This window comes from Hypanus sabinus, chromosome 4 (genome assembly GCF_030144855.1).
Source record: "Hypanus sabinus isolate sHypSab1 chromosome 4, sHypSab1.hap1, whole genome shotgun sequence".
NCBI lineage: Eukaryota > Metazoa > Chordata > Chondrichthyes > Myliobatiformes > Dasyatidae > Hypanus > Hypanus sabinus.
In genome coordinates, this window is record NC_082709.1 from 169,880,599 (window position 1) to 169,897,021 (window position 16,423).

Below are 16,423 nucleotides of genomic sequence, written 5' to 3' on the forward strand. Positions count from 1 at the left end.
GCAGGTGAGGGCACAATCAATAGTGGAGAATGGAGGAAGCTCTCTTCCTCCTTTTTTCATCGCTCCTGTATCCTTCTCCACACCAGGTTCTATTTGTCCATCATCCCTCTGTCATCAAATTCCACCTATCACCAATCAGCCACTGTCCTTCACTGATTAATATTTATCTGGAGACATGTGACACTATGCTATAATGTATATAACTTCATTTTGAAAGTGGACAGTAAGAAAACCATCTGTGGCAGCTTATAAGTAAATATGATGGTCATCTCCATTAATATGAATGATATATCCTTATATATCTTGCTTGGTATGTTCTCAGATAGACAGAAATGTTTTCTATTTTACTGGGACGTTACAAATGAAGGTTCCTTAATGCTTAGTCAGTTTATGCAGGAGTATAAGCTGTTGGATAAGACAATCTGAGGACAAGACTATTTCTTGTGAGGCAGTCCCACAGGGTGGAGGATCACTTGCTTCCTCTCCAGTTCGTGGGGGTGCCCCTCATATTCCATCTGGCCAGCCTTTAACCTGATAGTATGAACATCGATTTCTCTAACTTCTAGAAATCTCTCCCTCCTGCCCCTTCTCTCTTTTACTTTTCCCCATTCTGGCTCCCATCTTACCCCTTATCTTCTCAGCTGCCTATCACCTCCCTCTTCCTTCCCTTTATCCCATGGTCCACTCTCCTTTCCTTTCAGATTCCTTCTTCTGCAGCCCTTCGCCTTTTCCACCTCTCACCTCCCAGCTTCTCCCTTCATCTCCCCTCTCCCTTATCCATTCACCTACCTTCCCCCTCGCCTGGCTTCACCCATTACCTTCCACTTGTACACCTTCCCCTCCCCCCCCTTCCTGTACTGGCTTCTTTTCCAATCCTAATGAAGAGTCTTGACACAAGATATTGACTCTATATTCCTGACTTGCAGTGTTCCTCCAGCTTTTTGTGTGTATCTCCTTCAGTCCTGTGAGTGTTTTGAGATGTCTATTGAAGGGCCCACAGACTCTTCTACAGATGGAACAGGAAGTGCGTGATGAGGAAGATTGGTGGGTGTTTATGGGAGAGAGTGCACTCCGTTTGCCCTTTCTGCTGGCCTTCTGCATTCTGAGACAGAGAGACCCAAAGTTCTCAGTGGTGTCTTGAATGGTTCCTCTCCATTTTGACCATGGGTTCCCATCAGTCATGAGAAAGACAAGGAAGCTGCAATAGTCTTTTGAGAATATCTTTAAATCATTTCCTTCTGCATTCCTGGTAATTTATTCCACATCCCTGGTAATTTTTTTCTGCACTCCTAGTAATTTCTTGTGAAGTCCCAGAGTGGACAAGCTCGGGGAGATTCCTTGACCACTTTGGTGCATCTCTTCTACAGGTGCCGGTGTCCCACAGTTCCAGCCAATCACGCTGAATGGGCGCATCCAGTTACAGGTGAATGGGTCCCTCCTGATTAAGCATGTGTTGGAAGAAGATAGTGGATACTACCTCTGTCAGGTCAGCAACGATGTGGGAGCCGATGTCAGCAAGTCCATGTACCTAACTGTCAAAAGTAAGTAATGATTTAATACCTATAGTGGTTACAGTCAAGTGATGCCAAGGGGCTTGGGAATCTCATTGGAAGAGATGTCACAAGAGAGAGGGAGGTTGGATTGACATTGATACAACTTCAAGAATGTCTGATCATTCTTGGCAAAGGGGACTAAGCTTTACATCTCTGAGCACCTCAGTGAATGCACAGCATCTGGGACATGGTTAGCTCCTAGTGTCTGCCAAGTCTTTAAATGCACATTTCACGCTAGTTAGGATTAAGCATCATCTGTTCCCTTGTGCATGCTCCCCAGCATAGATAGAGTAAATGCAAGCAGGTCTTTTCCACTGAAGCTGAGGCTAGAACTGAGGTCATATGTCCAAGGTGGAAGGTGAGGTATTTAAGGGGAACCTGAGGGGGAACTTCCTCACTCTGAGGGTGGAGTGAGTGTGGAACGAGCTGCCAGTGGAAGTGGTAGATGCAGGTTCGACTGTAATATTTGAGAGAAGTCCGGATTAGTACGTGGATGGGAGGGGAATGAAGACTACGGTCCAGGTTCAGGTTAATGGGACTAGGCAGAAAAGACAGTTGAGTATGGCCAAGATTAATGAAAAGAGCCTGTTTTTGTGCTGTTGTGTTCTCTGACTCCGATGATGCCGACGTATAAGCAAAATAGTTCGACCCGTGTTTGGGTTTAACATAAAGATTCTATGATGATTACGGTAGTTTGTAAGAAGAGAACAAAAAATCAAATACACTTTATTTTTACCCGCACTGTACTTTCTCTGTTGCTTTTACACTATATTCTGCATTGTTATTGTTTTATCTTACTCTGCCTCAATGCAGTGAATTAATCTGTGTGAACATATGCAAGGCAGTCTTTTCATTGTACAGTATGTTGGTACATGTGACAATAATAAACCAATACCAATACCAAAATGAGCAAATCTTTGCTCTGTTGATAGAAGCAAGGTAACCATAGTCAAACAACTACTGTATTGAGAGAGAAGTTCTCAATTTATCCTATCGCCTGTGGATTGGGCTGTACTCAGGCAAGAGTGGTTGCCTCATAGCCCTGGAATAGAGGGGCATTCCTTTAACACTGAGAGGAGGAGGAATCTCTTCAGCTAGAGGGTAGTGGATTGGAGGAATTCATTGCCACAGGTGGCTGGAGGCCAGGTCATTGGCTGTAAAGACAGAGAATTAGCAAAGAGGTTAAAGGTTACAGAGAAAATGCGGAGAATGGGGTTGAAAAAAATCACCCACTATCAAATGACAGAGTAGATTCAATGGGACTAATTCTGCAACTATAACTTTTTTTTGAGATTTTGGTCTGGAAAGAGTTGAAGGTAAGTAAGTGATGCACCATCAATAACTCTCGGAGACGGGAGGCGAATGATAGGCTTTTATTAGCTGCAAGACACCACGATTAGCAGCAAGAGACCACCACACAACATCCTGGAGACTGAGGGGGGAAGCAGTGCCTCCAACCGCCTTTATACCGGTGTCTGTGGGAGGAGCCACAGGAGCAGTCAGCAGAGGGGTGTGTCCAGACAGGTATATGTAGTTCACCACAGTAAGCTACTTTTATTTTATATATTTACAGGCTGTATGCATTTCAGGCTGAGCCAACATTTAGTTGAGAAGATGGGGGTGAGCTGCCTTCTTAAGCTGGTGTAGTTTAAGCCTACAATGTTGTCTGGGAGAGAGTCATGGGATATTGAACAGTGACAGTGAGTGACCGTGTGTGGCTTGGAGGGTAACTTCCAGGTGACAGCATTACTAAGCTATTCCTTGGCAGTCTAGCAGAGCTTGTGGCTTTGGGGGGCATTGTCCAAGGAATCTTGGTGAGTTGCTGTAGTACATCTTGTCAATGGTGCAAACTGGTGCCACAGAGCTTCGTGGAAAATACTTCACATTCAGGAATTGTGTGCTTGCACACTTCAGTCAGCAAGTCAGGAATTTCGATGTGTGTGCACTTGTACCGAAATTCCACTCACTGAGGTCAAGGACGCTCTGTAAGTCGTATTGGACTCCCTAATGCTCCTGGCTTAAGCACCATATTTGACACACCCAACTCGTTTGTCTGAGGCTGGTGATCTCCATTAAAAATAAATTTATTTTTAAACATTTGTTTGCTTTGATGGATGAACTGTAGTTTCAAATATAGCTGTCATTTTTAGTTTTTTAATTGCTTTTTTGCCTCAGTTCTGGCGAAGGGTCCTGGACCTAAAAGTTTGCTGCCCAACCTGATGAATATTTCCAGCACTTTCTGTTTCTACTTTCTGCATTCTGCAGTTTTTTTTCTGAATTTACATTTTTTCCAGCAGTTTCCGACAGTCTCTGGTTATGAAAAATGCATGAAAACAGTAGAAAGAGATATGACACCACAAACCATCAGGATTCAATGGATATGCTCGCCTGCGGCCTAGTCAGAGTGTGCAGTCCACTCCCCCCACCCCCCGGCATCGTGGTGATGACACTGTCACAACCTTAGGGGAAACATGGCCACACTGATTTATTGCAGCTCTAAGGGAACAATCAGATGTGGGACAGAGCTAATGAAATATGGTCCATTCTCGCTGGACTTTGGAACAACGTTGTAGCTCACCTCTTTGTGGACTGTGGGTTTGCAAAGGGGATGTGGAAAAGGATGCAGGGGCCTGCATCGTGGTTCATCCTGAGCTGGTGTGTGACAGAGGGCTCTGATCGGCGGGCTGTTGCCGGGGGCACACGCGGAGACAAATAGCAAGTGCTGCCGGCAGATCATCAGCTCGGTGGAAGACGCCCTGTGGTCTGCTAGCACGTCGAGATGTCCGTGGGAGAATGCCATTGACTGGCATGTTGCAGTCTGCAGGAGTACGTGCTCAGGGACTCACTGATGCAAGGGCTCTGTGGGGAAGAACAACAGTGTGGGGTTCTCCTCCTACTGGAGAGGGAGGGGCCAGACTGGGCAGGAAGCCCCTTGATTATTGTAGTAGTGTACCACCCCAGAGGGCCCCATGAGTGGCCGAGGTATCACTGATGTGTAGGAACGTAATAGAACAGGACGGAAAGCATTGACCATATACAAATGTCATTCCTGCAAATATATTATAATATGAATAAAGTTTATTTTGACATAAAAAATCATTTAAAAGATCTGGCCTCAGCACATGAAATTGTTAAAGGGAAGCATTCATCCAACACTGAAGCATAGCATTTAGCCTGACGCTATTACAGTTCGGGGCTTTGGAGTTTGGAGTTCAATTCCGCTGCCGTCTGTAAGGAGTTTGTACGTTCTCCCTGTGACCACATGGGTTTCCTCCAGGTGCTCCAGTTTACTCTCAAAGTCCAAAGATATACTGGTCACTGTAAATTGTTCCGTGATTAAGTTTGGTGGATAGCTGGAAGCCTGTTGGCCTGTTCTGTGCTGTATCTCTAAATAAAAATTAAAAAATAAAATATCTCTTTGACCCCCTCCCCCCCACCCCACCCCACCCCACCATCAGACAGGACGTAACATAGCATTAGAACAAGAACTGTTAGGATGGGAAAGAACTGATTCTCTCAAGCCATAAGGCTACTGAACTCCATACCGCCATCCAAATCTCATTACGAATGACGCGCAGGAGCATTATGCTGTTTACATTTTAACTTGTGTCGTAAATGCACCTTTTTATTTGTTAATTCACTTGTGTTAACATTACTTAGTGTGTTGTGTGTGTGAGAGTTACTGTGTACCTTGGTCCAGAGGAACATTGTTACCTGGTAAATGGGTGTATGGTTGAATGACAATAAACAGAGCTTGAATTAAACGTGAATTTGAACAGACAATCTGCTGGAGGAACTAGAGGGTTATGTAAAATCTGTGGTGGAAAGAGAAAGGAACTGACCCAAAATGCCACAGTTCCTTTCCTGCCACAGTTGTTGTTCAACCTGCAGCGTTTGCTTGCTGCTCCATGTCCCAGCATCTGCAGACTCTTGTGTCCCCATTATTAAGTGGAAATAATTGTCTGCCTACATATGGGTGTGTGTGTGTGTGTGTGTGTGTGTGTGTGTGTGTGTGTGTGTGTGTGTGTGTGTGTGTGTGTGTGTGTGTGTGTGTGTCTGAATGTGTATTTGCTCTGTACGCATACTTGTGCATCCACATTTTGTGTGTGTGTGTGTGTGTGTGTCTGAATGTGTATTTGCTCTGTACGCGTACTTGTGCATCCACATTTTTGTGTCTGTACACCTCTAAGGTAACGTGTGTGCTTTAGTGAGGATGTGCCTTTGCCTCATTTCCAGAGGAAGGGTGCCAATGCACAGGATCGGAAAAAGCAGCAGAACACTGTTAACTCAGCCAGTACTAGCCTCTCCACCATGAAGGACGTCGTCAATAAGTGATGCCTCAAGAAGTGGCATCTATTACTTCAAAGTAAATTTATTATCAAAGTACATATAATGTCATCACATACAACTCTCATTTCCTTGTGGGCATACTCAATAAATCTAATAACCATAATGAGTAAGACCATGCCACCTGGGCATACAGCAAGTGTGCAAAAGACAACAAACTGTGCAAATACATAGAGAAAGAAAGAAACAGTAAATAACAAATAAACAAACAAGCAAGCAAGCAAGCAATAAGTATCAAGAACATGAGGTGAAGAGTCCTTGAAAGTGAGTCCAGAGGTTGTGGGAACATCTCAGTGATGGGGCAAGTGAAGTTATCCCCTGATGGTTGAGGGATAATCACTGTTTCCTCCCCTCCCCTGACGGTCTAGGACATGCATTCCAACCGTCAGGAAGGAGGTTTCACAAAGTACACTTCCAATGTCTAAACCCATATGCAGACGAAAGACAGACTCCAATGTGACCAGAGTTTGTTCATAAGTATTCCAACAGATCAGTGCCTCGGCCGAGTGACATCAGGAGATTTCCCATTCTCAAAACCAGGACCCTGTGATTAGCATTAATCTGGAGTCCACTTAAATAACACAGGTAACAGGGTATCCCTGAGCCTATCAAATAAACTTAATAAGTTTAATTAGAAAGCACCAGGAAATAGCATTACAAAGAGCGAGTGGCTTGAGAAAAAAAATCACAAGGAACTCTAAACAATTAATGACACTCATTAAACAACAATTAACCAATTCAGGTGCTCAAAAACATTAGATCCCCCCCCCCCCCCCCCGTGCTCTCTGGCACCCTGCACTGACCCAAAGAGCCCATTACTCCATGAGCCCAAAGACACATATTCAACATTTTAGAAACAGTTTTCCCTCTGCCATCATGTTCCTGAACGGACCATGGACGCCACCTCATTCTTCCACTACTTCTTTATTTTTTATATTTCTTATTCTAACTTACAGTAATTTTTTTATGTATTCCACTGGACCGCTACTGCAAAACAACACATTTCATAACAAACGTGGAGGGGAATAAAGTGTCAATGTTTCGGGTTGAAGCCCTTCGTCAGGACTCAGCCAAGTGTCTCAGCCCGAAATGTCGACTCCTTATTCCCCTCCATACATCATTAAGCAAACCCTGTCATAGATGCTGCCTGACCTGCTGAGTATCCCCACTATTTAGTATGTATTACTATGGAATTTCAGCAGAATTGCTTGTGTTGAAAATGTCACCACATATATCAGTATCAATAAAAGTGAATTCTGATTCATTAACACCTGCGTTGACAAATGTGTACCTGCAAAGACTTACTGTACATTCCCAAACCAAAAGCTGCGGATGAACCAGGAGGTACGTCGTCTGCTGAAGGCTAGTTCTGTGGTATTCAAGTCTGGCAACCCAGGCCTGTACCAGAAAACCAGGTATGATTTGCGGAGGGCTATTTCAAAGGCGAAGAGACAATTTCGAATGAGGTTGGAGGCGACATCAGATGCACGGCAACTCTGGCAGTGTCTGCAAGACATTTCTTCCTACAAAGCAAAACCCAATAGTATGAATGGCAGCGATGCTTCACTACCAGATGAACTCAACACCTTCTCTGCAAGCTTTGAAAGGGAGAACACAACTACGGCTGTGAAGATCCCTGCTGCACCTGATTACCCTGTGATTTCCATCTCAGAGGTCGATGTTACATTGTCTTTAAAGAGAATGAACCCTTGCAAGGCAGAAGGTCCCAATAGAGTATCTGGTAAGGCTCTGAAAATCTGTGCCAACCAAGTAGCAGGAGTATTCAAGGACATTTTCAACCTCTCACTGCTATGGGTGGAAGTTCCCACTTGCTTCAAAAAGGCAACAATTATACCATACCATAACCATATAACCATAACCATATGGTTATACCATAACCATATAACCATGTAACAATTACAGCCCAGAAACAGGCCATCTCGGCCCTTCTAGTCCATGCCGACACTTACTCTCACCTAGTCCCACTGATCTGCACTCAGCCCATAACCCTCCATTCCTTTCCTGTCCATATACCTATCCAATTTTACTTTAAATGACAATACCGAACCTGCCTCTATCACTTTTACTGGAAGCTCATTCCATACAGCTACCACTCTCTGAGTAAAGAAATTTCCCCTCGAGTTACCCTTAAACTTTTGCCCCCTAACTCTCAACTCATGTCCTCTTGTTTGAATCTCCCCTACTCTCAATGGAAAAAGCCTATCCACATCAACTTGATCTATTCCCCTCATTATTTTAAATACCTCTATCAAGTCCCCTCTCAACCTTCTACGCTCCAAAGAATAAAGACCTAACTTGTTCAGCCGTTCCCTGTAACTTAGGTGCTGAAACCCAGGTAGCATTCTAGTAAATCTTCTCTGTACTCTCTCTATTTTGTTGACATCTTTCCTATAATTCGGTGACCAGAACTGTACACAATACTCCAAATTCGGCCTTACCAATACTATTGCCTAAGAAGAATAATGTGAGCTGCCTTAGTGACTATCAGCCGTTAGCACTCACATCAACAGTGATGAAATGCTTTGACAGGTTGGTTATGACTACACTGAACTCCTGCCTCAGCTAGAACCTCCACCCATTGTAATTTGCCTATCGCCACAATAGGTCAATGGTAGATGCAATCTCAATGGTTCTCCACATGACTTTAGATCACCTGGACAACACAAACACCTATGTCAGGATGCTGTTCATCGACAATAGCTCAGCATTTAATACCATCAATCCCACAATCCTGACTGAGAAGTTCCAGAACCTGGGCCTCTGTACCTCACTCTGCAATTGGATCCTCGACTTCCTAACTGGAAGACCACAGTCTGTGAAGATTGGTGATAACATATCCCCCTCACTGACGATCAACACTGGCACACCTCAGGGGTATGTGTTTAGCCCACTGCTCTACCCTCTGTATACGCATGACTATGTGACTAGGCATAGCTCAAATACCATATATAAATTTACTGACAATACAACCATTGTTGGTAGAATCTCAGGTGGTGATGAGAGGGTGTACAGGAGTGAGATTTGCCAACTAGTAGAATGGTGCTGTAGCAATAACCTGGCACTCAATGTCAGTAAGATGAAAGAGCTGATTGTGGACTTTTGGAAGGGTAAGATGAAGGAGCACATGGTGGAAGTGGAAGTTACGAATAGGAAAGGGTCAATAACTCTGCCAGGTTTTTTTTATAGACCACCCAATAGTAACAGGGACATCGAGGAGCAAATAGGGAGACAGATTCTGGAAAGGTGTAATAATAACAGTATTGTTGTGGTGGGAGATTTTAATTTCCCAAATATTGATTGGCATCTCCCTAGAGCAAGGGGTTTAGATGGAGTGGAGTTCGTTAGGTGTGTTCAGGAAGGTTTCTTGACACAATATGTAGATAAGACTACAAGAGGAGAGACTGTACTTGATTTGGTATTGAGAAATGAACCTGGTCAGGTGCCAGTTCTCTCAGTGGGAGAGCATTTTGGAGATAGTGATCACAATTCTCTCTCCTTTACCATAGCATTGGAAAGGGATAGGACCAGACATGTTAGGAAAATATTTAATTGGAATGAGGGGAAATATGAGACTATCAGGCAGGAACTTGGAAGCATAAGTTGGAAACTGATGTTCTTGGGGAAATGTACAGAAGAAATGTGGCAAATGTTCAGAGGATATTTGTGTGGGGTTCTGAGTAGGTCTCCAATGAGACATGAAAGTATGGTAGGGAACAAGATCCGTGGTGCACAAAGGCTGGTGTAAATCTAGTCAAGAAGAAAAGGAGAGCTTATGAAAGGTTCAAAAAACCAGGTAATGATAGGAGTCTAGAAGATTATAAGGCTAGCAGGAAGGAGTTTAAGAATGAAATTAGGAGAGCCAGAAGGGGTCCATGAGAAAGCCTTGGCGAGCAGGATTAAGAAAAACCCCAAGGCATTTTACAAGTATGTGAAGAGCAAAAGGATAAAAGGTGAGAAAATTGGACCAAGCAAGTGTGACAGTGGAAAAGTGTGTACAGAACTGGAGGAAATTGTGGAAGTAATTAATGAATACTTTGCTTCAGTATTCACTACGGAAAAGGATCTTGGCGATTGTAGGGATGACTTGCAGTGGACTGAAAATCATGTAGATATTAAAGAAGAGTATGTGCTTGAAACTTTTGGAAAGCATCAAGTTGGATAAGTCACTGGGACCGGACAGGATGTACCCCAGGCTACTGTGGGAAGCAAGGGAGGAGATTGCTGAGCCTCTGGCAATGATCTTTGCTTCATCAATGAAGATGGGAGAGGTTCCAGAGGATTGGAGGGTTGCAGGTGTTGTTCAATTATTCAAGAAAGGGAGTAGGGATAGCCCAGGAATTTATAGGCCAGTGAGTCTTACTTCAGTCGTTGGTAAGTTGAGGGAGAAGATCCTGAGAGGCATAATATGATTAGGAATAGTCAGCACGGCTTTGTCAAAGGCAGGTCATGCCTTACGAACCTGATTGAATTTTTTGAGGATATGACTAAATCATTGATGAAGGTAGAGCCATAGATGTAGTATATATGGATTTTAGCAAGGCACTTGATAAGGTACCCCATGAAAGACTTATTGAAAAAATAAGGAGGCATAGGATCCAAGGGGACATTGCTTTGTGGATTCAGAACTGGCTTGCCTACAGAAGGCAAAGAGTATTTGTAGACTAGTCATATTCTACATGGAGGTCAGTGACCAGTGGTGTGCCACAGGGATTTGTTCTGGAACCCCTACTCTGTGATTTTTATAAATGACCTGGATGAGGAAGTGGAGGAATGGGTTAGTAAATTTGCTGATGACACAAAGGTCGGGGGTGTTGTGGATAGTGTGGAGGGCTGTCAGAGGTTACAACGGGACATTAATAGGATGCAAAACTGGGCTGAGAATTGGCAGATGGAGTTTAAACCAGATAAGTGTGAGATGGTTCATTTTGGTAGGTCAAATACGATAGCAGAATATAGTATTAATGGTCAGACTCTTGGCTGTGTGGAGGATCACAAGGTTCTTGGGGTCGGAGTCCATAGGACGCTCAAAGCAGCTGCGCAGGTTGTCTCTGTGGTTAAGAAAGCATACAGTGCATTGGCCTTCATCAATCATGGAATTGAGTTTAAGAGCCGAGAGGTAATGTTGCAGCTATAAAGGACACTGGTCAGACCCCACTTGGAGTATTGTGCTCAGTTTTGGTCGCCTCACTACAGGAAGGATATGGAAACCATCGACAGGGTGTAGAGGAGATTTACAAGGATGTTGTCTGGATTGTGGAGCATGCCTTATGAGAATAGGTTGAGCAAACTTGACCTTTTCTCCTTGGGGTGACTGAGGATGAGAGGTGACCTGATAGAGGTGTTCTAGATACTGAGAGGCATTGATTGTGTGGATAGTCAGAGGCTTTTCCCCAGGGCTGAAATGGCTGGCAAGAGAGGGTATAGTTTTAAGGTGCTTGGAAGTAGGTATAGAGGAGATGCCAGGGCTGTTTTTTACGCAGAGAGTGGTGAGTGTGTGGAATGGGCCACCGGCGGCGGTGGTGGAGGTGGAAACGATAGGGTCTTTTGAGAGACTCCTGGATGGCTACATGGAGTTTAGAAAAATAGAGGGCTATGAGTAAAGCCTAGGTTGTTCTAAGTTAAGGACATGTTTGGCACAGATTTGTGGGCTGAAGGACCTGTATTGTGCTATAGGTTTCCTGCGTTTCTATACCAATCCTCATAGAGGGATCAGAAGTGGAGAAAGTGAGCAGCTTCAAGTCCCTTGGCATCAAGATCTCTGAGGATCTAACCTGGTCCCAACATATCAATGTAGTTATAAAGAAGGCAAGTCAGCGGCTATACTATATTAGGAGTTTGAAGAGATTTAGCATGTCAACAAATACACTCAAAAACTTCTATAGTTGTACCGTGGAGAGCATTCTGACAAGCTGCATCACTGTCTGGTATGGAGGGGCTACTGCACAGGACCGAAAGAATCTATAGAGGTTGTAAATCTAGTCAGCTCCATCTTGGGCACTTCAGGCAGCGGTGTCTCAGAAAGGCAATGTTCATTATTAAGGACCTCCAGCACCCAGGGTATGCCCTTTTCTCACAGTTACCATCAGGTAGGAGGTACAGAAGCCTGAAGGCACACACTCAGCAATTCAGGAACAGCTTCTTCCCCTCTGCCATCCAATTCCTAAATGGACATTGAAGCTTTGGACACTACCTCACTTTTTTTTAATATATAATATTCCTGTTTTTGCACATTTTTAAAAATCTTTTTAATATATGTAATAGATTTACTTGTTTATTTATTATTATGTTTTATTTTATTTATTGCATTTTTCTTTCTCTGCTAGATTATGTATTGCATTGAACTGCTGCTGCTAAGGTAACAAATTTCATGTCACATGCCGGTGATAATAAACCTGATTCTGATTCGTCCTCAGAAGCTATCTGTTACTTTCTGTGTGAGACCACTGTAAAAGAAAAACAACAGAGGTAAAGACTTGCTCCTGCAAGAGCTTTGTGTTAAACATTGGCAAGTATTCACATTTTTTGAAGAAGGGCTTGCTATGCCTCTGAAATACTAAGCTGGTCTAAAGGAGTGCCTCCCATACCTAATAAAGTGGCCACTGAGTGTATGATCGCAGCCGTCTGCTGCTGTAGCCCATCCACTTCAAGGTTCGACGTGTTGTACATTCAGAGATACTCTTCTGCACAGCACTGTTGCAACACATGTTTATCATGCCTTGTTAAGACATTTGTTAAGGCGACCAAACCTGAGCACAGTACTTCAAGTTGCGTCTGACCAGGCTCCTATATAGATGCAACATTACCTCTCGGCTCTTAACAAGGCAATTTCACCCACAGAACTGCCACTCACTGAATGATTTTGTTTTTCACAACATTCTCAGAGATTGTGTGAAAATCCCAGGAGATCAAAAGTTTCGGCAATACTCAAACCACCCTGTCTGGCACCAATGGTTAAAAACACTTGTTCCCATTCTGATGTTTTGTCTGAACAACAACTGAATCCCTTGATGATATCTGCATGCTTTTATGCATTGAGTTGCTGCTACATGATTGGCTCATTAGATATTTGCTTTAACAAACAGGTATACCTAATAAAATGACCATGGAGTGTAAATATCACTGAAGGTGATGAACATGACTGAGGTGATAAAGTTGTTGCATCAGTGATCAGGTTGTACAAAGAGGACAATAATAACAATCAACACACACAAAATGTTGGAGGAACTCAGCAGGTCAGGCAGCATCGTTGAAAATGAATAAACAGTCAACACTTCTAGCCAAGAAATTTGTACAGTACCAGAGAGGAAGAGGGATGATGCCAGAATAAAAAGATGGGAAGAGGGGAAGAAGAACTAGCTAGAAGGTGACAGGTGAAACCAGGTGGGTGGGATAGGTAAAGGGGTGAAGAAGGAATCTGATAGGAGAGGAGAGTGGACCATGGGAGAATGGGAAGAAGAAGGAGCACCAGGGGAAAGTGATAAGCAGGTGAGGAGAAGAAGTAAGAGGATCGAGTGAGGAGTAGAAGAATGAAGAGGGAGGGAAAACCTTTACCAGAAGGAGAAATCAATGTTCATACAATCAGGTTGGAGGTTAACTAGACCAGAAGTTCCCAACCTTTTTTATGCCATGGAGCCCTACCATTAACTGAGGGGTTTGTGGATGCCAGTGTGGGAACCGCTGACCCGGATGGAATATGAGATGTTGGCAAAAGAGGAGGGTATGGACTGACATGTTGGAACGGAAATGCCGATGGAAATTAAAGTGGTTGGCCACTGGGAGATTGTGCACCTAGTGGATGGAGTGGATGTGTTTGATGAACAGTACCCCAATTTACATATTCCTCTTGGCACCCTGTCTCTTGCAAAAATGCTATCCCCTTCTCACAATTCCTCCGTCTCCGCCGCATCTGCTCTCAGGATGAGGCTCAGCATCAACTCTGCTCTCAAACGCATCTCTCCCATTTCCTGCACATCTGCCCTCACCCCATCCGCCCGCCACCCCACTCGGGATAGGGTTCCCCTTGTCCTCACCTACCACCCCACCAGCCTCCAGGTCCAACATATAATTCTCCGTAACTTCCGCCACCTCCAACAGGATCCCACTACCAAGCACACCTTTCCCTCCCCACCTTTCTGCTTTCCGCAGGGATCACTCCCTATGCGACTCCCTTGTCCACTCGTTCCCCCCCACCCCTTCCCACCGATCTCCCTCCTGGCACTTATCCTTGTAAGCGGAACAAGTGCTACACCTGCCCTTACACTTCCTCCCTCACCACCATTCAGGGCCCCAGACAGTCCTTCCAGGTGAGGCGACACTTCACTTGTGAGTCAGCTGGTGTGGTATACTGCGTCTGGTGCTCCCGGTGTGGCCTTTTATATACCGGTGAGACCCGACGCAGACTGGGAGACCGTTTCACTGAACACCTATGCATGGTCCGCCAGAAAAAGCAGGATCTCCCAGTGGCCACACATTTTAATTCCACGTCCCATTCCCATTCTGATATGTCTATCCATAGCCTCCTCTAACATCAAGATGAAGCCACACTCAGGTTGGAGGAACAACACCTTATCTACCAGCTGGGTAGCCTCCAACCTGATGAACATTGATTTCTCTAACTTCCGTTAATGCCCCTCCACTTCTTACCCCATCATACTTAGTTGTTTGTTTTTTTCTCTCTCTGCCCATCACTCTGCCTGTTCTCCATCTCCCTCTGGTGCTCTCCTCCCCCTTTCTTTCTCCCTAGACCTCCTGTCCCTTGATCCTTTCCCTTCTCCAGCTCTGCATCCCTTTTGCCAATCACTTTTCTGGGTCTCAGCTTCACACCACCCCCTCTGGTCTTCTCCTATCATTTTGCATTTCCCCCTTCCCCTCCTACTTTCAAGTCTCTTACTATCTTTCCTTTCAGTTAGTCCTGACAAAGGGTCTCGGCCCGAAACAGCAACAGCACTTCTCCCTATAGATGCTGCCTGGCCTGCTGCGTTCCACCAGCATTTTGTTTGTGTTGCCCCAAGTTACATCGGGTCTCACCAATCTAGAGGTGGTGGCATCAGGAGCAATCGCTGCAGAGGGTGGAGAGTTGGGGGTGGGGGGAAGTAAAGATGTGTTTGGTGGCAAGATCCAGTTGAAGACGGTGGAAGTTTCGGAGATTGATATGTTGGATACGGAGGGTCATTGGGTGATAGGTGCAGACAAGAGGAATTCTATGCTTGTTAAGGAGGTGGGAAGATGGAGAAAACACGGATCTCTGATGCCACGGAAAGGAAAGCCTCATCCTGGGAACTGATGAAGCAGAGACAAAGGAACAGTTTGTCTCCAGAGATGGAGACAGAGCGGTTGAGAAAAGGGAGCAAGGTGTCAGAAATGGACCAAATTAATTTAAGAACAGGGTGGAAATTTGAGGCAAAGTTGATGATATTAATGAGCTCAGCATGGCTATATGAAGCACCACCATTGCAGTCATCAATGTGGCAGAGGAAGAGTTGTGGAGCATTACCAGGGAAGGCCAGTAACAGAGAGTTTTATAATGATACCTGAAAATCACTCACAACCCCTGAACTGATTATCTGAAATAATACAGTGTGAAACTGTCTCGATTTTATCACTAGACCTTCTGACAAAAGCTTTGAAGTACCAGGCCTACTTAGGATGCAGAAGCACATCCCAATCCCTGCCTTTGTCCTTCTGACTTGGATTTTTTAACTTATCCTGCAAGTAAGGGGATTGGGCTCACAATGATCAAAACACTGTTTGTGGAATTTAATTCTAAACCATAAGCTTTTTAGAATGTGCACATTTATCGATAGTGTCTATCGTTTCAATCTGTCCATTGAGTGGTACGTAACTGATCCACATCAAGGCCGACCTTATATGGAATTCACACTATTCAGCCCTCACAAACATTCTACTACAAACTATTCATTCCCTTCATTTCAAATGGCTGAAATATTTCTTGCTTCTATCCCTTTCTTTTCCAGCCCAAAATGTTGACAGTTTATTCCCCTCCATAGATGCTACCCAACCTATTGTGTTCCTCCAGTAGCTGGTGGTTTTGACATAGAAATATGGCCACATAGAGCACCAAATTGATTGGGCCTCCAAGTTCAGTGACCACACTGCTGCAAGTGACAGTGATTTGTTACTATCAGCTAAACACTGCAATTTTTTTTGGAAAGGCTATCCTGGTCTTCTCGGGAAAAGTTGTTGTAACTTATATTTGCTGTCATCTTTAAAGATGCTCTATTTCTTGACAAAATCAATCTTCGTTGCTGTATGATTGGCTGTTCATTGATAAGATGTAAGTCTCTATCCACCTCCGGTCCACTGGCTGATGCAGTATTATCGATATGTAAATACATTCAAAGAAGAAGCACAAGGAAGCAGTTTGGTCTTCTAGTCTTTACTATGATCACAGCTGTATCTGTGCTTCTAGTCCAGATTCCTGCCCCAGACCATATTCCTGATTGCCTCAGTGTCCAAACATCTGTCTCACTCTTATATATGAC

At 44.2% G+C, this 16,423-nt stretch overlaps 1 protein-coding gene across 1 annotated transcript in view; it reads left to right on the plus strand.

The window, feature by feature from the left end:
* Positions 1–16,423, plus strand: part of LOC132393479 (cell adhesion molecule DSCAM-like) — a 702,534-nt gene that overhangs the window by 436,331 nt on the left and 249,780 nt on the right. The window contains exon 11 of the mRNA XM_059968761.1: positions 1,368–1,541. Within this exon, the coding sequence (XP_059824744.1) occupies positions 1,368–1,541 (174 nt within the window). The remainder of the gene's footprint in view (positions 1–1,367; positions 1,542–16,423) is intronic.